The sequence below is a fragment of the Pogona vitticeps genome, chromosome 6 (genome assembly GCF_051106095.1).
Source record: "Pogona vitticeps strain Pit_001003342236 chromosome 6, PviZW2.1, whole genome shotgun sequence".
Classification (NCBI taxonomy): domain Eukaryota; kingdom Metazoa; phylum Chordata; class Lepidosauria; order Squamata; family Agamidae; genus Pogona; species Pogona vitticeps.
Window position 1 is genome coordinate 100,512,576 of NC_135788.1, and position 24,014 is coordinate 100,536,589.

The 24,014-nt window shown below is 44.0% G+C and overlaps 2 protein-coding genes across 6 annotated transcripts in view; one reads left to right on the forward strand and one right to left on the reverse strand.

The window, feature by feature from the left end:
• The first annotated feature begins 219 nt into the window (after positions 1-219).
• Positions 220-24,014, forward strand: part of IRF3 (interferon regulatory factor 3) — a 40,942-nt gene continuing 17,147 nt past the window's right edge. Inside the window, exons 1-10 of one of the 3 annotated variants that reach the window (XM_020794031.3) lie at positions 220-621; positions 1,763-1,963; positions 5,041-5,218; positions 5,414-5,523; positions 6,795-6,849; positions 8,046-8,153; positions 8,599-8,706; positions 10,364-10,732; positions 11,778-11,896; positions 15,098-15,837. In XM_020794031.3, coding sequence (XP_020649690.3) covers positions 1,799-1,963; positions 5,041-5,218; positions 5,414-5,523; positions 6,795-6,849; positions 8,046-8,153; positions 8,599-8,706; positions 10,364-10,732; positions 11,778-11,896; positions 15,098-15,268 — 1,383 coding nt within the window. In that variant the 5' untranslated portion in view covers positions 220-621; positions 1,763-1,798 and the 3' untranslated portion in view covers positions 15,269-15,837. Of the gene's footprint in view, positions 622-1,762; positions 1,964-5,040; positions 5,219-5,413; positions 5,524-6,794; positions 6,850-8,045; positions 8,154-8,598; positions 8,707-10,363; positions 10,733-11,777; positions 11,897-15,097; positions 15,838-24,014 lie in introns of those variants that run through there. The other 2 variants (XM_020794032.3, XM_073004393.2) reach the window with 2 other exon arrangements.
• Positions 17,843-24,014, reverse strand: part of SCAF1 (SR-related CTD associated factor 1) — a 30,916-nt gene continuing 24,744 nt past the window's right edge. For all 3 annotated transcript variants that reach the window (XM_020793963.3, XM_020793964.3, XM_078377978.1), the window contains exons 10-11: positions 21,199-21,327; positions 17,843-21,079 (exon numbers count right to left, since the gene is read on the reverse strand). In XM_020793963.3, the coding sequence (XP_020649622.3) occupies positions 20,903-21,079; positions 21,199-21,327 (306 nt within the window). In that variant the 3' untranslated portion in view covers positions 17,843-20,902. The remainder of the gene's footprint in view (positions 21,080-21,198; positions 21,328-24,014) is intronic.

Sequence of the window (24,014 nt, forward strand, 5' to 3'; positions counted from 1 at the left end):
CTCATCATTGCAAGGTGACCCCTGAAATTTTTTGTGAAATTGCATTCTGCCCTTGGGCTCCAAGATCCTATTGTTATGATGATTCAACTATTATTATTGTTTATTATATTTATATCCCGCCTTTCCACTAGGAAAGAGCGCTCAAGGCGGCTTACCTCTCCTCGCTCCCTTTCCTTGCTCTAAAATTAATCTGGCCCAAATCCTGCTGCCCAGCGTCCCAGAAGGGTCCCGGATTGAGGAGCGTCTCTGCAAAAATGTCTCGATCCAGGACGTAATGCCATCGGGCTGCGCTACCCTATGTCGGGGGAAAAATGGTTTCCTCAGAAAATCCCCGGTTTTAAAAGTGAAACCTTCCTTGCTCTCATTTGCAAGGAAATTCCCCATAGATCGAGACGAGCAAAGATCCTTCCTAGCTATCCTCGCCATCGCTACCGGCGCAGAAAGAGGCGGAAGCCGGGGATTTTTTCTGGGAACGAGTTCTTAGGCAGAAAACCGAAAGTAACTTTTGCGATCATGTGACGCCCGAGGAAGCGAGCGAAGTCCCCCCCCCCTTTTTTATTTCTATCGGTTGTGGAGCGGGCTTTCATCAGCACCGAGGCAGTGGGGACGGAAAACGAAAAGGTAGGGACGCGGAGGGGGAGGGCAAGCCCGATCGATGTGCGGGGGACTGGACTGACTCAGCTCTCCGAGGAGGATCCTCCTTCTTGCACCGGATCTTCAGCGGAATAAACTGGAAACTGGCCTAGGAAGAAGCAGCCTCCCTCCCCACCTCCCCACCAGGAGTTCCGAAATAGGCTTTATATTCAGATCTTCCGATGCTTGCTTCTTTCCTCGGAAGGAAGTGCCGCTCTATTTGAGTGGGCTTACTTCCTTTGCAATAACAGTGTGCTTCGTGATGGGGTACCAAGAGGATCGCCCCAATCCACTTCGTAGCTAGGCGGAAGTGACCCACACTTGCTTCTTTGTGAAAGTCTTGTTGTGTCTAGGATTCCAGCCAAGACCTTCCCATGTATGTTCTAGCCTTAGCTAGCCTGCCTGCAAAATGGGGAATATGATCCGTTGCTATTAGGATAACAATCTAAAGAGATTTATTCAAAGCTTTGAAAAGTCACTACTTTGGAATACAGCTCCCAGCATCCCGGGAGCTTCGACTGGTTTGGGGATTTGAGGCGTTGTAGTTCAAAATGGAGTATTTCCAAGCTCTGGGATGGTGATCAGTTATCACCACCCCCAGTATACTGTCAAATGTAATAAAATCTCCGAACAGTTACAATTAAAAGCATATCTCAAAAAATATGGTAGCAGATCAGAAGCACTGAATAGGCACACTGTAGTCTTTCTGACCAGAACAGTTCCCCTCCTCCAAATTTTGGGGTGAGGCAATATCTTGCTTGGTCCATGAGCCCACACTTCACGTGCGCAAAATTTCTGCCTCAAAACAAGGCACATTCACTAATTATATAGCAGGCATACAAACACAGTCTCTCATCTGCGATGGTGGCTGGTGGTTCCATTTTTGCTCTGAATCCACCCTGGGTCTTAGTCTGCACTTTACAGGAGTTATCTAAGGGTCATCACCCTAGATATTATTGCTAAAGTGCAGAGTAAAATGTGGAGTGGATTCACAGTACCCCCAAAATGAGGGTCACCAGCCACCACTGCTCCTCTGTAAGTGTACATTCAGAGAGAGAAAGACAGAAGGAGGGAAATGATTGAATTGAATTATGATTCATTATTCCATCATTATCTTCTCTCTTCTCAGCAGGTGAAACTGTGACATCCACAACCACAATCCTCAATGGGTGCTCAGAGGCCTCTGATTGTACCCTGGCTAATAGAGAAGTTGGATGCCCAGGTATACCCAGGGGTATCATGGCTAAACCCTGAACGGACTCGTTTCCGAGTGCCATGGAAGCACGGGGCACGGCAGAGCGCTGTTCCTGAAGATTTCCAGATCTTTCAGGTAACCATATTTCAATAATTCATATCTGTGTGCATCACATTGCTTTCCCCTGTGGATTGTGGAACGAACACATCACAGCTGCTTCGTTTCTTGATTTCAGGCAGCTCAAGGCCAGCCCTACTGTTAGGCAGAGCGAGGCAGCCACTTCACATATTTGATTGTGGATTTCGTGGGAGTTAGTAGCAAATTGGGGACCACGGAGAAAATTGCTCCTGAATTCAAGGGGGGGAACTGTCTCTGCTCCTGTCATAAGCTACCTGTGATGAAAAGGCAACATATTGTTCAATTTTACAATGCATTGTTGTGTTTTATTTTATTTTTTACGTAGGTGAGCAAGGGGCACTGGTGAGATTTTCTGTGTCATGTACTACCATCACTTGCATGGTTTTAGGTAACATGTGTCTTGGCTTAAATGATTTCAGGGGTTTCAAAAGGATCCAAGTTTTGGTAAAATGCCCATTCTAGTGTAATGCTTCCAAATGAAGAGGATTTTATAATGGGGGTCCTACAGCTGGGTAAAACCCTTGCTCAGTTTACCTTTCCCAGGTATTGCCTACAGTATAACAGTGGGTAACCCAAGTGTCTTTGGACTGCAACTCCCAGAAACTCTGGGGGGTGAAGCCTTCTGGGAATTACAGTCCAGGAACGCCTGAGTTACCCCAAGGTTATGAACCTGGCTTATAGACAGGTACAACCAAAATTTTCAAAGCTATGTTAAGTACTCTTAAGTTATTTAATCCCTCGTAAGTGTCTATACTGTGCTATAAGCCAATACTTTGAAGTAGGCTCAGAAGCTAGTACTGATCGTGGAGAACAACGGTTTAACTAAGGTTACTATATCATTAGAAGCCTATAGTCTCTTTTCCTTCCAAGTATGTAATTTCTTGAAAGCTTATATTTTTATATTTTTATATAATTTAGCTGCTTGTAAACTGCCCAGATTAGTGTGTATGCACTAATGAAAAGAGAGTAAGAGAGAGTGAGTAAATAAAGCAAGCAAGCTTCACACAGCTCATTGTGGAAAAACACCATATAAATAAACTTACTGAGAGTGTAGCCTCAATTAGGATTGCTCAAGGCCAGATGAAGTTATGATGGATCTAAACCAGACCCAGGATTGGTGGGTTGGAGCTTCGCTGGGGGTACCTTCATTGTCTCCAAACCTTGTGCTAGCATAGAGACTGTCTCCCTGAGTTGGAAGAGGTTTGAATCTGACACAATCCATCTCATCCTGTCTCTTCTCTATCTTTTTTTCCCTCTCTTCTGCTGCCAGCTCTTATCTGGCAAAGCAGTTTTGCTTGCAGATTCTCCAAGCAACAGGTCCCCTAGATCAGCAATGGCGAACCTATGGCACGCATGTCACAGCTAGCATGCAGAGCCCTTTCTATGGGCACGCAAGCCATAAGTCGCTGGATCGCTACTCCCCACTCCCCCCGTGGAGCCAAACCTCAGGAGGCGGCTTCAGCTGCGGTGCTGGTGCTTCAACAGGCGGATCCGGAGTAGCAGGCGCTGGCGGAGGATCCGTAGTGGGGTCTCGAGGCACCTCTGTGCCTGAGATTTCCCCGTCCGCTGCCACTTCTGGTTCTGCCTCTGCAGTGTCCTGCCTGCTGATTTTTTTTGTTTTTGTTTTTCCGTTTGGGCACGCGAGCCCGAAAAGGTTCGCCACCACTGTCCTAGATCAACTGACACAAAGGCATTTCTGCCAGCAGAAGAGGCAGCGGTGTACCTTTGAGTTATGATTACACTGTAACACTGTAGGGGATAGCAACATTTTGTATTTCTCTTAGATTTTCCTAGTAGCATATTGAGTCTTTGATTTAGCCTATGTGCAAGCTTAAATGTTAAAGGAGAAAAAGGAGGCAGTGTTCCTATTGGTTATTTATGCCACTGGCAGCTAGTTTAACCAGTTGTTGCTTGTATTCATATCATGCCAAATCACATGCCTAGCACACAACCAAGAATACAAGCAGCTACAGTGGTGCCTCGCTTTATGATCACTCCGTTTAACGATGAAACCGCATTACGATGAACTTTTTGCGATCGCTTTTGCGATCGCTTTACAATGTTTCCTATGGGGGAATTTGGTTCCCTGCTTTGGAAACCAATTCTTTGCAAAACAATGATTTTCAGACAGCTGATCAGCGGTTTCAAAATGGCCACCAGGTAAACAAAATGGCCCCCCACTGTTTTCTGGGACGGATTCCTCACTGCACAGGCAGCGAAAATGGCCGCCCTATGGGGGATCTTCGCTGGACGGTGAGTTTCCAGCCCATCGGAACGCATTAAACAGGTTTTAATACGTTTCTATGGGCTTTTTAATTTCGCTTTACGACCTTTTCGTTCTACAGCGATTTCTCTGGAACAAATTAACGTTGTAATGCGAGGCACCACTGTACTTAAGTAGCACCAATCTGCTGCTGCAATTTATACCATCGTACATATTGCTAGTGTAAATGAACAAGAAAATTCAGTCTCAGTTGCCTCACCCAATAAGATTTAGACAGCCAAGGCCTGTCATATCTTAGATGCTGGCAGATCCATCTAGCAGAGGTAGGACGGCCATCTCTTGAAGATTATCATCCTTTGGATTTCCTGCTTTAAGCAGGAGGTTGTATTACATCCTTTGGAAACCACTTGGTTCTCCAGATATGTTGGACTTCAACTCAGATAGGGCCTAGACAGCATTACCAATGGTGAGGCTCTGTGGGAGTTGTATCTGGAAGTTGAGTCATGGCAACTGAACTTCTTTCTTATTAGGTTGAAACATTTCGCTACTCATCCAAGTGGAATGTTCAAAGTATTTTGCTTTGGTTCCTTTTGTTTTAAGAATGTTGTGAGCTGCCTTGGGTTCTTGCTCTGGAAGAAAGATGGCACAAAAATGAAATGAAATGAAATGAATGATCCATAAAACTAAAGTGGAAAAAAAATCTGTTAGTCTCAAAGGAACCATAATACTTTTGGTTTTATCCTTTATGCATGTTTTTGTTATGCAGGTGGAAACAAACCAGTCTGGCTACCTCTTCAAAAGTGGCCATGGAGGAGAGGAAATCTTACCTACTGTTGTCTTCCCCTTCTAGGACTGGGCCATTGCTAGAGGCCGCTACCGCCCTGGCGTAGACCAGCCAACCCCATCAGAGTGGAAGCGAAACTTCCGTGCTGCCCTAAACCGCAAAGAAGGGATAGAAATGGTGCAGGATAGCAGCACAGACTCTGAAGATCCCCACAAAGTGTTTGAAATACAGCTTAATATTCCGAGTAAGGCGTTAAGATGAGACCAAGAGGCCCAGTGTGGGGCTTCTAATGGTGAACCTTAGGCAAAAGGTGCACAGTGATGGAAGGACGGTGTGTGGGTGGGCTGGGGGAACTGCAGTTCAAGAAATCAGTTTTTCTAAACTCTGGACTCTTCACTGAATGCACCATAATCTTGCTCATGACTGTCTTCTCATGCAGTAAATCCAAATGGTGGTGCAGGAAGGGTGGTGAATGCACCGTCTGATGATCCATCCTCTATGTCCACTGGAAGCCAGGAGGTATTTGGAGGTGGTTTATCTTCTAGTCAGGTCAGTTCTTCCTCTTTGTCCAGGTCTCAAGAAATCCAGAATGGGGAAGTGGGAATGGAAAGAAGAAGCAGAGCATGAATTCTCTGTAGCCTTTTCACTTGATTCAAAGTTGTTCCAGTTGTGCATCAGCAGCTGGGGGTCAATCAATGGACTGAACGAGGGTGAACAAGGAGCAGCTCAATCTAAATGGGTCAGAGGTGTTATTGGTTAACAGAAAAGCAACAACTTCTGCTGGGTGGGGGTCACCTTCCCCAACAAAAATTCCCAGAGTTTGGACTGTATAGGTGTACACTTGGATTCATCCCTGACGTTTTTGTCAGTGTTCAAGAGAGTGTTTGCACAGTTGCACATGGTGCTCTAAGTACTAGATGAAACCATTACAAGGTCATATTCTTTCATGGAGCATGCCTAGATTTTGGGATTTTTAGAGGAGTTCTTTTGCTTGGTCCTGCCACCATAAGAGACCTATTTGGCTTTGGTGATGATGTGAGGGAGGGGCTTCTCAGTGACTGCTCCCAGGCTCTGAAACATCATGCCAAACGGCTTCACTGGTTCTTAATCATTTTTTTTAAAACAACATTTCAATTGTATTTTAAATTTTATTTTTGCTACTTCTGTTATGTGCTGTCAAATTGATTCCAGCTTCTGGCAACCCAGTGGCTTCCAAAAGGTTCTGTTAGTATGGGCCTAAATCCTATTGTGTAATTAGGCCTATGAGGGGCAAACAACGTGGTCTACCGTGGCTTCTTACTGGCAGTCATCAAGTCCTTGTTTGGAATTTCAGGTGCACTCCAGCCCACGAGACTGATGTGCACCCAAAAGTCCAAGTGGCGACTCATTAATTAGCAGCAAAAAATCTCATGCAAGTTATGCCATTTGCCTTCTGCAGGTATAAATAAGCAATGGGATTTTGGCCATTTTAGCCCCCATTCATTGGTAGAAAAATGGCATAAAAATGAGAAAGGAGGGGGTTGTTGGGTTGTAGGGGTTTGTTTTTTTCTATGTATATGTTTTTTCACCCTTGGGATGTACATTCTAATTCCACTAGCCAATATGGCAGCTGGTTTGCTTAAGGGCTTTGAGGGGATTTTAGGTAGAAATAGACTGTAAGGGATGGGGGGGGTTGTAGGCATTGTAGCCTGAAAACAACTTTTCTAAGCTCTGCTATAAACAAATGATTAGAGCAGGCTGGGGAGTAGGGGACCAAGTAGCAGAGCAAGATGGGAATCAAGGAAGCAAAGGCACTGAGTTGTCTCCATCCTGTTCTTCAGGACAACATATTGGAGAATGTGCTGAGTGCCCTGGATCTCTCCAGTTCCCAGGCAGGTGAGTAATGGGGATCAGAAATGAATCTGGGAAAGGGATAGAGAGGATTGTGGGAAAAAAAGGGGCAAAAAATTAATAAGGGTTCACCTCTTAAAATGATCCATATTCTGTAGTCAGATTCTACTGTACAAATAGTACATGATGAGGATCCCAAACCTGTTAATGTTCCAGAGATGCAATTCAGGCAGGTCTTTGTCACAGAGTAAGCTTATTTGCAAACAAACCTGTGCTTACCGTTCAATGATGCATCACAAACCAATTAAGCTAAATTCACAAACTGGGAGATGTGAAGGATTCTTGCTGTGATAATCAGACATTTTCAGCACTTAAAGAATTTCCTCTGTGAGTGATATACTATTTTTAATATACTGTACATTCTGGCCCTCAGACTTGGTCATGTGCTTACTTTGTCTCTTTCTTTGATAATACTGTAAACAATTTATTTCCATTACTGAATTTGTGCAGAATTTGTACATTTTTTGAGGCATGAAGCCACGATGTGCTAGAAAAATAGATTCCCCCCTCCCCCCAAAAAATCCAGAGAGAAGAAATTCTCCCATCACCTTTTACTTGACTAGAAAAGAACATGCTTGCAGGCAGGTGGCTGGTACACATTGCAGAATCTCTTCCTCCCCCTCTGAGATCCTTTGCATTGTACTCCTTACAGCTATGGCTTGCAACCTTTGCAGTGGAGGAGACTAGGAGTCAGATTTAAAGAGATTTCAGCTGTAGGTACTAGACTTTGTATGTGTATGATGAAACACAAGAAGCAGCTCTGATTGTGGTTGGATTCCTACGCTAGATGGGAGAAAGTTTGGGAATGCTGCCTTTAGCTTCCTATTTCACCCCCTTGGTTCATCTTTCTCATCAGAGATATGGAACCAAGAATTCCTTCTAAATCCCAGGAAGCAACATTATAACCCATTTATGCCCCAGTCCTCTTAGCCAACTGTCCTAATGTACTAAGACACCTTTCCTATCCTGCAGCCTTCCAGATGTTGTGGACTCCAACCCCCATCATTCCCAAACAGCTAATGGGTAGCTGGATTCAAAATATCTGCAGGGCACCAGCATGGGAAAGACTGCTATTGAGTCCTTCAGTTGAGGTTTCCGCAGTGTACTCTTCTGTCCTGGTCATCTGTAAGTTAGGCATTAATCATCTTTCGTTCTTTCCCCCCTGCAATGTTTCATGCCAGAAGTGGAAGATCCTGTTTGGGGTGGAAGCCTGTCCAATACCAACCTGGATCTGAGTCTGACAGCTACAGGGTCACCATTGGGACCAATCTTGGGAACCAACATGTATGGTGAGCTTCTAGGATCTCTAGACCAAGGGTGGGCAAGTTGTGGCTTGATCACTGAATGCAACCACACAGGTGTTGTTGTTTTTTGCTCCTCCCAGAGGTCTCCACCCCCTCTTATGAAAAAAAAATTCTTTGCAAATCAAAATGAGTGGTTTACAAACCAGCCTTGGGATTGTCTGCTAAGAACCCTAACTGCACACCTCAAAATTAAACCAAACCAAGCCAAACCAGGAGCATTTCTCAGCTAGTTGTTGTCGGGGGGGGGGGGGCTATGGTGTCTGGCAAATTCCAGGTGGTCTACTGTGGGCCCCGGAGCTTCCAAAGGTTATTTACCCCCCCAAAAGGGCATTTCCCCAGGGACTGTTAAATGTTGGCTTTCTTAGGTTTCTACCTGACCCACTTGTGTGTGGTGTATTAGTGTTTTGAATCTTTTGCTTCTGCAACCCAGTGCAAGAAGAAAATCCAGCTTGCTATGGAGACCAGCCTCCACCCAGTTTGAATCCAGTTGACGTCACAGTGACACCCTTGGAGCAGATCTTGGCATCTCCTACATTTGGTAAGCTTCTGGGATATAAAGGAAAGAGTTGTTTCTCTGGTGACTGCTGTGGAGAAGGGAGTCTGTGCCAGTACCTCTAGGCAGAGTCATTACCCGGGCAGAGCAAGCAGGGCTTTTGGCTGAAGGCAGCGAAATACAGTGGTGCCTCGCAAGACAAGTGTAATTTGTTCCGCAAGTAGCACTGTCTTTTGAAATTTTCGTCTTGCGAAAAGTGGGAATCTCGCAAGACAAAAATAATTCATCTTATGAGGCATTGGTCTTGGGGGAAAAATCATCTTGTGAAACATGGCCATAGAAGCCGTCTTGCGAGGCACCACAGCAGTCACAAAAACTATTCGTCTTGTGGGTTTTTCGTCCCACGAGTTGTCTTGTGAGGCACCACTGTACAGAGCATGAAAAAAAATTGCCGCTGGACGGGTACGATGCCCACATGGAGATTTGATGTTGGAAAGGCACAAACCTACATGTTCCAAGTTTTCACATTATGGCCAAGTGCTTCTCCCTATGAAGGGAACACAAACCAAATGGGCTCAGCACTGAACCAGTTTTACACTAAGACCCAAGCATGATCATTCCCATTCCTCTGTCTTTAATCTGTGTATACCTGTTTCACGTGACATGGGCTTAACGCAAGAGGGCACTGAAATTGCTAGTCCCTGCTGTGCCTGAAGAACATATATCCTTCATATTTTAGCAAGATGTGCAATTTGGGTGGATCTAGAGGCCAGTTTTCCATCCCCAGAATCAGCTGCATAACATATAACTGAATAAAATTGCCTCTCCAAATAAATAAAAAGACACACCAGCTGAAATCGAATTGCGCACTCTAGCAATGAGTGTAGCTTTTGGAAACAGATTTCCATAAATTAATAACTCTCACTAGATTATCAGTTACATACTAAACTGCACGGCACGGTATGCAACAGCCAAGGTCTGCAGAGATTTACTAACTTAATGACAGTTTTCACTTAAAAATTGGACCATTTGGCTGAAATCCTATCGTGCAGGTACACAATGTGGGATTTCCAAATCCCACCCACCCCACCTCAGCCCATGTATATGCAAAGGAAGGTGTTTGCTTTATAGAGAACAGGGCTTCCTGGAGGGTTCTAGTAGTGGTTCAAGGACTGAGGGTGTTGCCACTCTTCTCCCCCTCCCCCCGTGTGAAATAATGATGGATAGAATGTGATCTCTTGAATTTCTGCTCACCATGCACCTGAAAAGGGGACTAGGGTTCTAGAAAGTGGCGGTTGGCTCATCTGGCCCAGTCTTGTTTACAAATGATTTGTGGACCAATGGATATTTTTGCAAGTTTTACAAAGCATCATAGACCTTGTTAAGGGCACAAACAGGGAAAGCTGAACTACAAGGAACCTGATAAACTTCCCGTCGTTTTTTGCCCATGACATTTCATACCCTACGGCGGCTGCTACACAGGGCTTGGAAAAATTATGTTTAAACTATAGCCACCATGTTCGTACCGTGCTTGCTGGTCGATTCTGGGAATTATAGTCCAGAAAAAGTATTTTTTTTCTAAACCCTGATGCTACACGGGTAGAGTGAGGAGGACCAGTCATGTGAATGGTCTTTCACATAACTACAGGTGGTTCATCTGAAACTGCACACAGATACCCTAACTTCCCTCTCTTCTCTTTAGAAACAGATTTTGAGGTTCGGGCTTATTATCGGGGCCGGATGGTTTTCACCAAGGTGTTCAGTAATACACGAGGCCTTTGCTTTGTGCCTCCTGGCTTCTCTGGTCGCTATCCTGATTTAGTGGATGTGGTCCTACCCGACCCGTCTCCCTTGAGCGACCAGGTGCAAGCATCTTACACCCAACGCCTTCTACGTGGGGTAGCTCCAGGGGTGCTTCTCCGCATCGAAGGCAAATCGCTGTGCGGCACACGTCGAGGTCCTTGCCATGTCTTCTGGAGCCAATCTGAGATAGCCACAGAGAATACACCACGCGGAGAGTTGTCAAAGGAAAAATTCTGCCCCATCTACAGCTTGCATCAGTTTACGGAAGGTAAGCCTATGCTGCCCATGCATTCCCTGTTGAGAGCCACCGGCCAAAGGCTCTGCTCGCTTTGATTCTGCTTCTGCCGCAGTGAAATGTCTGCACCAGCATTTAATCCTCTTCTGTCATCATGACGGGGAGAAGGCTCAGCTCACCAATCAAAATGTATAAAAGTAGCTCCAGCTACAAAGAAAACTAATGCTGGAGATTTTTTCCCTCCTCTTTTGCAGCCTTACTATAGTTTTTCATTGATGCTGCAATTTGAAGTTTCTATTCTGCTACCTTCTAAAAGCTTGAAGTCCCTACCTTGTGTCATTTATCCAAGTAGACATTAGAGGGGTAATTATGGGGTGAAAGCTGGCATTATATGCAGGGAAATGTCCTTGGCAGAAAAAAAATTTTTTTTCTGACCTCCCTTACTGTGAGGCTAAAAGATAACAATTTTTCTCCCAAGGCAGTCCTTTGTCAATGAGGAATTTGATCCATTCAGTTTTCTGGCAGTGAAGAGGTAAGAACACAGGAGACTGACTTGCAGAGTCAAAATACTGGTCTGTGTAGTTTCCTGATGCCCTTCCTGCCCTTGCATCTTCAGCTCCCTTTAGTTCTAGGCTGCACTGTCAATAATTAAATAATTAGTCATTCTGGGATTTGTAGTTCAGACTGTTGAAAGGACACCAGATTGCTTGTGCCTTGTCTGAGAAATGACTGGAAGTGGGTCTTAGATCATAGAAACACAGCCAAATGTCCTAAAAATCAATCAGCCAACTGGGACACCTTCTCTTCCCTCTTTCTGGGGAATGCTACTTTGATCAATACTGTTCTTCAGGCAGATCTTCCTTTGGCATCTGGCGGTTTGACCAGTTCCACTCCCCCAGGGAGCTTCCATGGCAGTCAGAAAATTGATCTCAGGTCTCCCGAGTCCTAGTCCATCACTATTGGGGGCCATATAAAGAGGATTCAAGATAACCACTGGTTGGGAACTAGGCCTTATGTCATTCTCTGGTGGGGCAGTAGATTATTAAGGAAGCTGCTCTTTCTTCCTCTCTTCCTTCAGAACTGATTGGGTATATGGAAGGAAGGAATAACTCCCCTAAGTACACTTTGTGGTTATGCTTTGGAGAAAACTGGCCTGACACTGAGCATCCCTGGAAGAAAAAACTGATCATGGTAGAAGTAAGTGCCTTTTCCCCTTCTTTATGCTGCTAAAGACCAGAGATATGAAAATCCCTTTCTTGAAACACAACTCTCACCATCAGGTCTGATGGATTCTAAAAGTTGTAGTCCAAACATGGAACTCTCCCCATGTTTGCTAAAAACAAACTTAAACATGCATACCACCACCTCTAATATGCTTCTCCAGTTTCCCCATCTTTTGAGCAAATGTGTTGCTATAAATTAAAACACCTTTTAATAACTACAGCTAGGATTGTTTAAGCAAGATTTGACAAATGGGACGTACCATCAGTTTCTTTCTTGTGAGATACAGTAGCTACTGTACTGTATGAGCCTGAGCAGATGGGAAGATGAAGTGATACTGAAATTTGCCTCCTTCCTCCACCCTTGTTCTGTCTGTGTTTGCAACTGCTTCCTGTGTCATTACTGTCCCCTCTGAAATCCCAGTACCCCGAAATGAGTGCTTAAGGGAATGAACTAGCAGCTCTCCTACCGTTCTTTGCTCAGGAGGCTGCCCAGGGGGCAGAATTAGCCAAACAGTTGCTGCTACTTACTGGCACAATGAAAAGTTTTACTATTTTGTTCACAGTGACGTGCCATTAAGAGTAAATGGCTGTGGTTTTTCTCAGCCAGAGTTTGCTGCTGTAGCCATGAAGTGTTCAGCAGATATCTGATCAACCCATTTGTTTTTTGCAATTTCTAGTTTTCTCCTGCCCCTTTTGTTTCCTCCTGTTTTGCAGTGGGCAGCTAGGAAAATAAACCAAGACACAGTTATAGATTCAGGCATGATGGCAACCTGTGGTTTAAACAAGTCAAGACTGTTTTAAACCAACAAGCAGCTGTGGCTTCTAATTGTAATAGGCAGATAGCAAACAAACCAGTTTGTCAGAATGAGTTTTGACATATAACCAGCCCAGCATTCAACAAACCACAACATGGCTTATTGTTGTTTGTGAATCCAGGCAGTGCTCCTCTGAGGTAATGTAAGTCAGCAGGGTAAAGTCACAAAAAAACCTTTGCATATCTAACTAGAACTAAAGCTGAGGTGATAAAATGTCCCTTTCAGTTGATAAAACACGTATCTCCCTGACACTGCTTCTTTTAAACATGCAAACTAGAAATTTGTTGAAAAACACAAGATAGTAAATTTCATCTGACATTCCCTGGAAAAAGTGTTTTCCGATTCTCCATTTGTATTTTTGAACAGCCAGTTGTATCCTACACCCATACTAGCTTTTCTAGTCTAGCTCTAGAACTTCCACAAAGCAGGCATTGCTAACGACTTTGCAAGAGCTCACAAGGAATCTTCCTGCAATCAGAGGTGGGGTAATACCCACCATCTCTCAAATGGCTTTAAACGTGGAATTCCCTAAGGAATCATGGACTTAACAGAGTCTATTAAAGTCAAACCCACTGTCAAATGGAGTCTGTCTACAGTTTCAGGATCTCCAGTTCAAAAACAAGTCCTTGTATATAAAAAGGAAGTTAGAAGTATTTACTAAAAAATTCATTGACCATTTCATCCAAATTGTGGCAGCTGTCGTTTGCTTTGAAGTTGTGACTTTTCATGCTGAGATAAAAGACCAGAGCAATGCTATAAAATGGAAACGGAGGTTTTGAATCTTTTCTCTGTATCTCTTTCCCTCAAGTATGAGTGGGAATAAGCATATGTTCCAGAGACTGGAAAAAAAATCTTGTTTGGACTGTACCCCCTAGGATTTCTCCATTCTATCAAAAAAAAGCCATTTCTTCAAGGTCTGCATGTTCCCCAGATTTGCTACTTTGTGCTTCCTGAGCAGACCCTGAATTCTCATCCTTTAGCTGGCAGTTCTTCTATTATGGGTTTACCAAGGCCAATCAAAGTATGTAGCTGGCACAATACAACTGTGAGAAGATGGGACAAGGAACTTATCTTTGTTGTGCCAGTGTTTAAGAAGTTATTATTTGTTACATTTATATCGCACGTTTCCACTACAAAACAGTGCTCAAAGTGGTTTGCAATTCTCATTCCCTCCCCTTGCAATTTGTCATAGTCTCCAACCGGACAGCCACCAAGGTAGTGGCCAAATCCTGCTCTCCTACATATACGGAGGGTACTAGATTGGAAAGGGCAGTTTATATACCCGGAAACAGCTCTGGCTCAAGCCATTTGCCTACTTGAAGTGTCACAGCAAACAGCACCACGTAGGTCAAGGGGCAGAGTCCTCAAAGCCAGCCACGTGGCTTTGGCAGCTGAAGCAGAAATCACGTGGTTTACTGTTGTTTGTACTGCCATACCTGGCAGTACAAATACATTCATAACATAGGAAGTAACTGCATTTTTAGGACACCCAAAATATGTTACCATCAGAAGCTGTATCGCTCTCCCTTCACAGAGGACTAGTTCTGCTCAGAGAGCAGCAAGAATGGATTTCTGATTTTCAAGTTATAGCTGAGGCTCAGCCACCAGGCATCTCCATTTCTTTGGCAAGTCAGGAGAAGTAGGGTAATTCTCCTTGACAGTGGGCTTGCTGGCTTCAGAAAGCAGCCCTGCACTGTTCTTCCCATTTTGCTTTCAAATCTTCCCTCAATCTCAAATGTCATTAGAAGTCCTTTCTTTAAAACAGTGCCTCCCCCTTCTTATTTTCCTACTCTCTCTACTACACTATCATTGTTTTCATCTCTTTCCTGTATTCCCCATACATCTATCCTGAGTGAGTGACCTACAGCTTTCCGGAGGCTGCTGGACTGCAGTCCCTACTGCCTGTGGGAGATGCAGTCCAGCAACCTCCGGAAGGCACAAGATGACCAAATCTACATTTTAAAAACCCCATCTTGCCCCATATGTGGGACAGTAGTCCCTCTCCCTCCAACAAGTAGGTGAAAGTAGATGGAAAGTCTCAACAACTTCAGGTATTACAAAGAGAACAGAAAAGAATAGCAGGGGCTTTCAAGACCTGCAGGGCCAGGGCACCACTACTTCTGACCAAGGCTAGGGGATTTGCAGAACTCCAGAGGTTATTTGCTTGCATCTCCCATCATCCCTCCCTGAGTGTTGCTGACTATGGCTGACGGGAACCGAGAAGCCAGCAGTATCGGGAGGACACCAGCTTCCCTAGCTTTGTGGTTGATAGTAGCATGCTGCAGTGTAGTACAAGAGGGAAAAACACACATAGGAAGAACCAGCCATTAAGTGGCAGCTGTTTTGGTTTTCCCCTCCAGGTCATACCTAAGGTTTTGGAAGCTCTCTACGACTTGAGCCAGATCTATGGGGCATCTTCATTAAAACAAAACAATCCAGACTTAAGGATATCAGACTCACTGGAGCAACCCTCCTTCCTGGATCAGCTGCGAGAATGGAAAGAGAAGATGGAGGTGGAGTCCAGCAACTAGCCCATTTCACAGAGAGGCAAACTCAACAGTCTTCCCTGGAGCCTTTTCAATTCTTTTCTTCAGCAGAGGGATTTTCCTTCTCTTACTTTTCCTAAGAGAAGCTGGATGCTGGTAGTTGAAAAACAGCTAATTTCTATGTCAGAAGGTGCATTTCCTTGCACTTGTATCAGTTCAGTACTAGAGATGAGCAATTCGTATTCGTATCCCTGGGGACACAAATACGAATATCAGCACCACAGGTGCCGTGGAGATCCAAGCTCTTCCCCCCCAAACTGACTGGTCCACTTACTGGTTGCTGCGTGGCATGCATGACAGTCATCCATAACTTTGCACCAATCGTGGAAGCAGCCTCGCTGTCACTTCCCTGCCTCCCCACACAGCCGACCACTCCAGCGAGAAGGCAGGAGTGGGAGTCTCCTCACTCAGCTGTTGTGTGATCAGCTGTGCAGAGAGGCGGCAAAGCAACGTCTGGGCTGTTTCCATGATTCTCACAATAATGTGGATGACAGCCACGCGCACCACATGGAGAGCAGTGAGTGGACCGGCTGGTTCAGGGGGGAAGGAATGGACCTCTGTGGCTCCTGTGGTGTCGCTATCCATATCCCCAGGAATATGAATACGAATAGCCCGTCTCTATTCCATACCACTTTCACTGTCTTCACTCTATGTCAGTGGTTCCCAACCTTGGGTGACCCACCAGTTATTGGACTGCAATTCCCAGAAACATAGCTGGTGTTTGTGGGAGTTGCAGTTCAAGAACACCTGGTTTATGCAAGGTTGGGAACCACTGCTCTATGCTAAGGAATCCTGGGATTTGTAGTTTAGTGAGCTGCTGACCATTCTCTGCTGGAAAGCCATGAGAGTTCATGAAATCAAATCTAACGGGGTTCTATGTATCTCCTCGTTAAACTCAAAATCCCAGGATTCTGCTGGATAGGTCAGGACAGCTGAAAGTATTATCAAGCTGATATAAATGCATAATGGAGATACAACTGCAGCACATCTTCCACTTGAATAAGAGACTGACTTTAGCTCTCTTTGAGTGTTCACTATAACAAGAGGGAAGCCTGCTAGCCTTGCCTTCATGTGAAGAGCAACTGCTCTGGAGAGTCTCCTCTATGTGTGGAAACTCTTTACACAAGCCAGAAATCTGAAAAATCGTGTTTCTGGCTCACATGGAGTCTGAACAGAGAAAAGGCTCACTTTTTCAGATCCTTCACTTCCCAGATACACAAAGCAACAATGAAGCTAGCACATTCCTCATGTTACTTTGATCACCTCAACAGGGTTTGAGTTGGTTTGAAATAGGGTCTTTATTTGCTGAGGATGTTCTTCTTTCCTTTCTCTGCCCTTGCCAAACTGGTAACTGTAGTCTACAACGTAATACAAACCCAGATGTGTACAAAACTGAATTTATCATCATTTTCTAATAAAAGTCTTGCCACCTACTCATACTTACCATTAATCATAGACTTTACTGTTTTACAGTCTTGGCATGGTATTTAACTCAGGTCTCTTCTCATCCACAGCAATGTTGATGCAAAGACTTGCTTAAAAAAAATCAATATTGCTTATATATGCTTATTCCTTATGGTTGCATTTAGTTCATATTTTGGCTCATTCTCATCTTGATGCTGTTTGTATTTTTCATGTTGTTCTCCCACTTTATATTCCATTCCACAATCCTCAAATTCTATTGTTCATGTTATTATTAAAGCTTGGAAAAAATATTTAGCTGCAGATACCCTAGCCATGGGCTATCTGGATGATGGCTACTGGGAATTTTAATCCAGAAGAGTAACTTTTCCATTCTCTACTTACTTTAAGGCTTTTCAGGAACATGGTCATTTTCCTTTCTCAACTACTGTTTCTCCTTACTGCATTTTATGTTATGTTATTTTCCACCTAATCCAAGGGTGAGCTGAGAGTTTCAGGCTCACAGGATTGAAAATATAAGAGCTATACTGAATCAGACAAAAGGCTTAGCTAGTCTAGTTTTCTGTTCACAAAGCAGGCAACCAGTTGGCCTGTGAGCAGGACATGAATGTCACTGCAGCATTTACATACAGTGGTGCCTCGCTTGACGAGGATAATCCATTCCAGCGAAATCCTTGTCAAGCGAAATGAAAAAGCCAACTGAAATGCACTGAAAACCGGTTCAATGAGTTCCAATGGGTGAAATACCTCAGCGTCCAGCGAATATCCTCCATAGGGTGGCCATTTTCCGATGCCTATGCAGCGAAAAATCCGTCCTGAATGCAGTGGGGAGCCATTTTGAACAGCCGGCAGCTATTTTGAAAACCCGACGATCAGCTGTTTTGATCGTCGTAATGCGAAGAATCGGTTCCCGAAGCAGGGAACCGACTGTTGTAAAGCGGATTTTGCCCATTAAAACATCATTTTGCAATCGCAATAGCGATCGCAAAAACGTCGTGAAGCAGATTCATCGTCAAGCGGGGTAATCGTTAAGCAGGGCGCCACTGTACTTTTTATGTTTGTTTTTTACTGGAGCCTTGAGATCCACTAACTTGGAGCCAGGTGCAAGAAACATGTTAGAATTAAAGAAGTCTGAGCTCACAAACTTATTTTGTGTATTAAAGCAGAACAGAGCTCACAGTCTTTCTAGACAAAAATACTCCTTCCTTAATATACCAGAGCTTTATGCCAGTGATACACTTTAGGACAGGAACCAAGTCATATTGTTACTGTAATTGTTAAATAACTGGTAATGACAAAATGTTGTTGATCTACTGCAAATCCCCAGGGTCTACCAGTAGGCTCAGATCTACCACCTATCCCCCCTGATTTTAATCATCTGGTTATGCCAAACTTTGGATGTAACACATTACAAATAACAATGCTACCTGGTAGCATGCATCTTTTTCAGGGAATGAGGGCATAACAGTGGTCCTTTTGCAAAAATAATGTAATGCTCAGTAATGTTGTTACTATATTTTAGTGCCATAACTCACTGCTGCTTAAGTATTTCTTTGTGATAGAAGGTCTTTTTCTTTCCAAAGAAGAACATTCTTGTGAAATACTGTAATAAACTAAAAATAATGTGTCACTTGTACACTACAAAAGTACAGTGCTTAAAGTAATAAATACCACAGAATTAACTTTTTAAAAAAACTTTTAAAAAGAGTAATAACTAACACATAAATTTTTAAAATAGTATCTCTAGCTCTAAGTTATGATTATCTTTTTCTGTGGACCACTTGCAGTCCTATGCCCTGGTCTCTCTCTCTTCTTGAGACTTTCTACATCCCACTCTATCTTTGTGGGTTTTTTTAACAATGCAGTCCTGAATATGCCTACTCAGCAGGAATCCCATCTACATTTACTTCAGTAAGGCTTAATTCTAAGTAACTGTGTAGGATGGAAGTCTTAAAATTTACTTCCATATTGCACTTCCTTCAAATTGGTTTGGGGCTCCTATTTCCTTTTGAATTTGTCTTTCCCTTCTTTCTGCCGTTATTTCCCTAACTTTCTGAAGCTAACTATGTTCACACATAGTGCTAAACCAGGAATCCTGGCTTAATGAACCATAATATGATGAAACATTTGGTTCATAAAAGCAGCTCATTAGCTCCTATTTCACACTTAAATAAAACAGGATATTAAAAAAATTGTATTATGTGCAAACTCAGATTAATGGTTAAGCTACATCCAAACAAGCTAGGATTTCTAAGCTAACACCAATCATTGGTCAAAAGCTCATTTATGCTCTTGATGTGTTTAGGCACAAACCACCATCATCCTAAATCTGGCTGTAACACTGGCTTGTCAGCTCATTCGTGCAAATTATTGAGTGGTGTATACTGGCAAATTCTGATTAACACCATGGTTTACCAAGCCAGGATTCTGCACTAAGTATTACATGCAAATGCAACTACCGTTAAGTTCATACTATGATCCTGAAAAGTAGGTCTTTTGTCTTTATAATACAATGCCTATAGTTTTAGTAACTTTAAACAAAGCAAGGAGAAAACAAATATGTGCACCCCAGTACACTCCTACCCTGTTGTAATTTCGGGGCAGAAGTAGCAAAGAGCCAAATAAGCTGGCGGGAAGGAGATGAAACCAACTTGTCTATCATCTGGTACTGAGCCACACTTGTCTGAACGTTAGAGATTCAGTATAATCACCATGACCAAGAACCATACATAGTCTGATGTGTCCTGATTTCCTCAAATCCTCATTTAGCACCTGTTGTTCTTTGGGTAGCATAGCCCAATTATTCCAGTATATATTTTTGGAAAAACATCATTTGCTTTGTTCCTCCTTAAACTCATGCCACCCCATTTCATAGGAAGCTCCAGTCTTTATAACCAGAGAAAGAATTTCTCTCGTTTTCTCCATGCCATGCATCATTTTAGAAACCTCTGCGATTCTCCTTCCAACCATTTAATTGCTATTTTTTTCTGAATGAAAATTCATTTAACATTATTGGACCATTTTGGCTGGTACACCCTGGGAGCTGTAGGCTTTTTAAGAAGCAGTTTCTCCAAGTTTTTCCTCCCCTGAACCTGCTCAATTTCAGAAAGGCGCTGACCTTTAAGGCATGAACAAGAACAGGCAAATATTAGGCAACAGGACAAATGAGGAGGCTCAAGATGGATTATAAGATAGGCAGTGTATATACCAAAACCCGCAGAAGTAACAGTGGGTCCCAAAATCCAATGACAGGCATGGAGAAAGCGAGATGGAGAGTATTTTCACAGGTGGCTACAGGGCCAAAAAGGCTGCCAATCTTGTTCTGGGGTGGCTGACCATGTCAGGACCTTCATCCTAGGCAGTGATTTAGTGGCCACTAGGGACTCTGGCAGCTGTAAACGTAATGCCTGGGAATGTTAGTTACTAAGGAGGGATCCTTGAATAGCAAAGCATTGAGGCTGCTCTCTTGTTAAGTAAACTGGAGCAACAAGCACAATCTAGCCATGTTTTGAGATAATGGACACCAGGATTCTTCCAACCATCAGAAGAAGACTCCTTATTCCTGAAGCCCAGAGCCCTCCCCTGCCCCCATTGCTAAAGGATCATGGAAGCGGAGCCAGGTTTGGATGGCTAAATGCAGTTTTATGAAGAGAAAGAGGGCAGGGAAAGAGAATGACAAACTTACAACTGGGAGGAGGGCACGGGGGGGGGGGTGAGTTACCTCCCCAACATGGCAGCAGGAAGCTGCCACCCCAGGGCCATTGTGGTACTGCTGCTTCATGACTGCTGACAGGGAGGGTGAAGAGAAAAAAAAAACCCCAACAAATTAAAAACATGCTAAATGAGTAAAAACTAGGTGGAGGAGGGGCAGGAGAGGAATAACACCACCCATTGTATCATGGGAGCTTGAGAGCGATGAAACTACAAATTAGCCTCATCCATCGGTATTTACAGGGCAAAACACCAGTCAGCTTGTGACTAAAACTGTGAAAGGTGTTTGTGGGAGGGGGTCCGGGACAGATAGCAGATGCACAAGAACCGCACTCTTCAAATGCCACCACTCCCTCAAACAAAACAGGGTGTCCCCAACCCTCTCCTTCCACAGACCCCACACAGTAAATGAGGTGGGAGGAAGGGCTCAGCCCAGCCTATTTGCATAAAGAAGGACCACTTTGTTTTGTTTCTTTTGCCTTCTGTTCAGAGGGGGGGCATGGGTAAGCCAGACTTGTCAAGACCTCCTATTTCCTTGGAGGCCCCCGCCTCTTCATCCATCTTGCGTCCATGTTTTCGAAAGTACTTGTATCTCTGGACATAGGCCTTGACGAGGTTGTTCACCTTGACTGGATTAATTTCTCCACTCTTGCTGTGGCAGATCTAGAGGATGTAAAGGGGAGAAGTTAAAGCAAAGTTCCCCTTCTTTCTTGGTGCCTCTTTTGTATCCCCCTCCCTTCCAAGCTCTTCTCTGCCCCTCTCCCCTCCACTCGCTTCTCTACCTTGTGGACGGCTTTGCGGAGGATGTCCTTGTATTCTTCCTTTGTGATCTCCTTTTTCTGGTAATAGGGCTTGATGGCTAGTTTCACTTCCTCCACGGCTCGCTCTTGTGTGTGAAGCTTCTTCAAGTACTGAAGTGGGAACACAGCAGTCAAGCTAGCAGCCTAAGCAGACCACCTGTCTCATCTGATTTTTGAAAGCCAGGCAGATGAGGCCTGGCTTGTGTCGGGATGAGAGATCACCAGATAATAACACAGTAGGACAAGAAAGGCATCCTGCCTGAAATCCTGGACAGCCATTATTGGTAGACAGAGCTGACAATGCTAGACTATATGGGCTGACAAACTCTTTATAAAGCGGTAACATTCAAAGTTCAAGAAAAAATGATGATCAGGATGTGGACATAGTTAATTTTTTGGACTACAACTCCAAGAATCCCAGTCACTGGCTGGGAATTCTAACAGTATAGTCAAAATGTCACCTAGCCAAGCTTGGGTTGCACCACAGAATTGACAATGGTGACCTTGTCAGTTCTGAACTAATTGAGCCCAGCCCTGTTAGCCATTACAAACAATGAGGCATCTGCCAAACTGCTATGTGTGCAACAGCATAATCTAATCTTGGCTCATATCTTCAGGCAGTAGCATGAATTCTGTCAGATGCACTTTAGAAGAACAATGAGCAACCTGGTGGTCCCTCCAGTGGTTTTGAACGTATGCTACACATCCAGCTTGCCCTGCAGTGAGACACTATGGGAGGAAGTAGTCCAAATTTCCCCTTCATGGATTGCTGCCTTGTCGTGGCAAAGGGGCTTGAATAATCCAGAGAAGCTATGGGCTAGGCCATGCAGGGACGCCCAAGATGGACAGGAGAGTTCTGATTGAACGTGATCAACCTGGAGCAGGAACTGGAAAGCCACTCCAGTATCTTTGCCAAGAAAACTTCATGGGCAGAAACAAAAGACTAAAAGATATTACTCTGGAAGATGAGCCCCTCAGGTCGGAAGGAGTCCAACATGTTACTGAGGAAGAGCGGAGGAGAAGGACAAGTAGCTCCAGAGCTAATTAAGTGGTTGGGCCAAAGCCGGAAGGACGCTCAGCTGCGGACACGCCTGGAAGTGAAAGGACAGTCTGATGGTGCAAAGAAAAATACTGCATAGGAACCTGGAATGTAAGATCTATGAACCTTGGTAAGCTGGATGTGGTCAAACAGGAGATGGCAAGAATAAACATTGACACCATGGGCGTCAGTGAACTAAAGTGGACAGGAATGAAAGAATTCAATTCAGGTGATAATCATATCTACTATTGTGGACAAGAATCCCGTAGAAGAAATGGAGTAGCCCTCATAGTCAACAAAAGAGTGGGAAAAGCTGTACTGGGATACAATCTCCAAAATGACAGAATGAGTTCAATACGAATCCAGGGCAGATCTTTCAACATCACAGTCATCCAAGTTTATATACCCACCACTGATGCTGAAGTGGTTGAAATTGACCAATTCTATGAAGACTTACAACACCTTCTAGAACTGACACCAAAGAAAGATGTTCTTCTCATTATGGCAGACTGGAATGCTAAAGAAGGGAATAACAGGAATGTTTGGCCTTGGAGTTCAAAACAAAGCAGGGCAAAGGCTAATAGAATTTTGTCAAGAGAACAAGCTGGTCACCACAAACACATGGACATTACCAGATGAGCAAAACTGAAATCAGATTGTGTTCTCTGCAGCCAAAGATGGAGAAGCTCTATACAGTCAGCAAAAACAAGACTTGGAGCTGATTGTGGCTCTGATCATCAGCTTCTTATAGGAAAACTCAAGCTTACTGAAGAAAGTAGGAAAAACCACTGGGTTAGTCAGGTATAATCTAAACCAAATCCCTTATGAATATACAGTGGAAGTAAAAAACAGATTTAAGGAACTCGATTTGGTGGACAGAGTGCCTGAAGAACTATGGATGGAGGCTCGTAACATTGTACAGGAGACAACAACAAAAACCATCCCAAAGAAAAGGAAATGCAAGAAAGCAAAGTGGCTCTCCAACGAGGCCTTACAAATAGCACAGAAGGGAGGGGAAACAAAATGCAAGGGAGATAGGGAAAGTTACAGAAAATTGAATGCAGACTTCCAAAGAATAGCAAGGAGAGACAAGAGGGCCTTCTTAAATGAAAAGTGCAAAGAAATAGAGGAAAATAATAGAATGGGGGAAAAAACCAGATCTGTTCTAGAAAACTGGAGATATTAAAGGAACATTTTGTGCAAAGATGGACATGATAAAGGACAAAAATGGTAGCGACCTCACAGAAGCAGAAAACACCAAGAAGAGGTGGCAAGAATACACAGAGGAACTATACCAGAAAGATCTGGATGTCCCGGACAAGCCAGCTAGTGTGGTTGCTGACCCTGAGCCAGACATCCTGGAGCGTGAAGTCAAGTGGGCCTTAGAAACCATGCCTAACTACAAGGCCAGTGGAGGTGATGGCATTCCAGATTACGCTGTTAAGGTGTTACACTCAATATGCCAGCAAGTTTGGAAAACTCAGCAGTGGGCAGAGGACTGGAAAAGATCAGTCTACGTCCCAATCCCAAAGAACGCTCCAACTACCATACAATTGCACTCATTTCACACGCTAGTGAGGTTATACTCAAAATCCTCCAAGGTAGGCTTCAGCAGTATGTGGACCGAGAACTCTCAGAACTACAAGCTGGGTTTCGAAGGGGCCGAGAAACTAGAGACCAAATTGCCACCATACGCTGGATTATAGAGAAAGCCAGAGTTCCAGAAAAACATCTACTTCTGCTTCATTGACTACGCAAA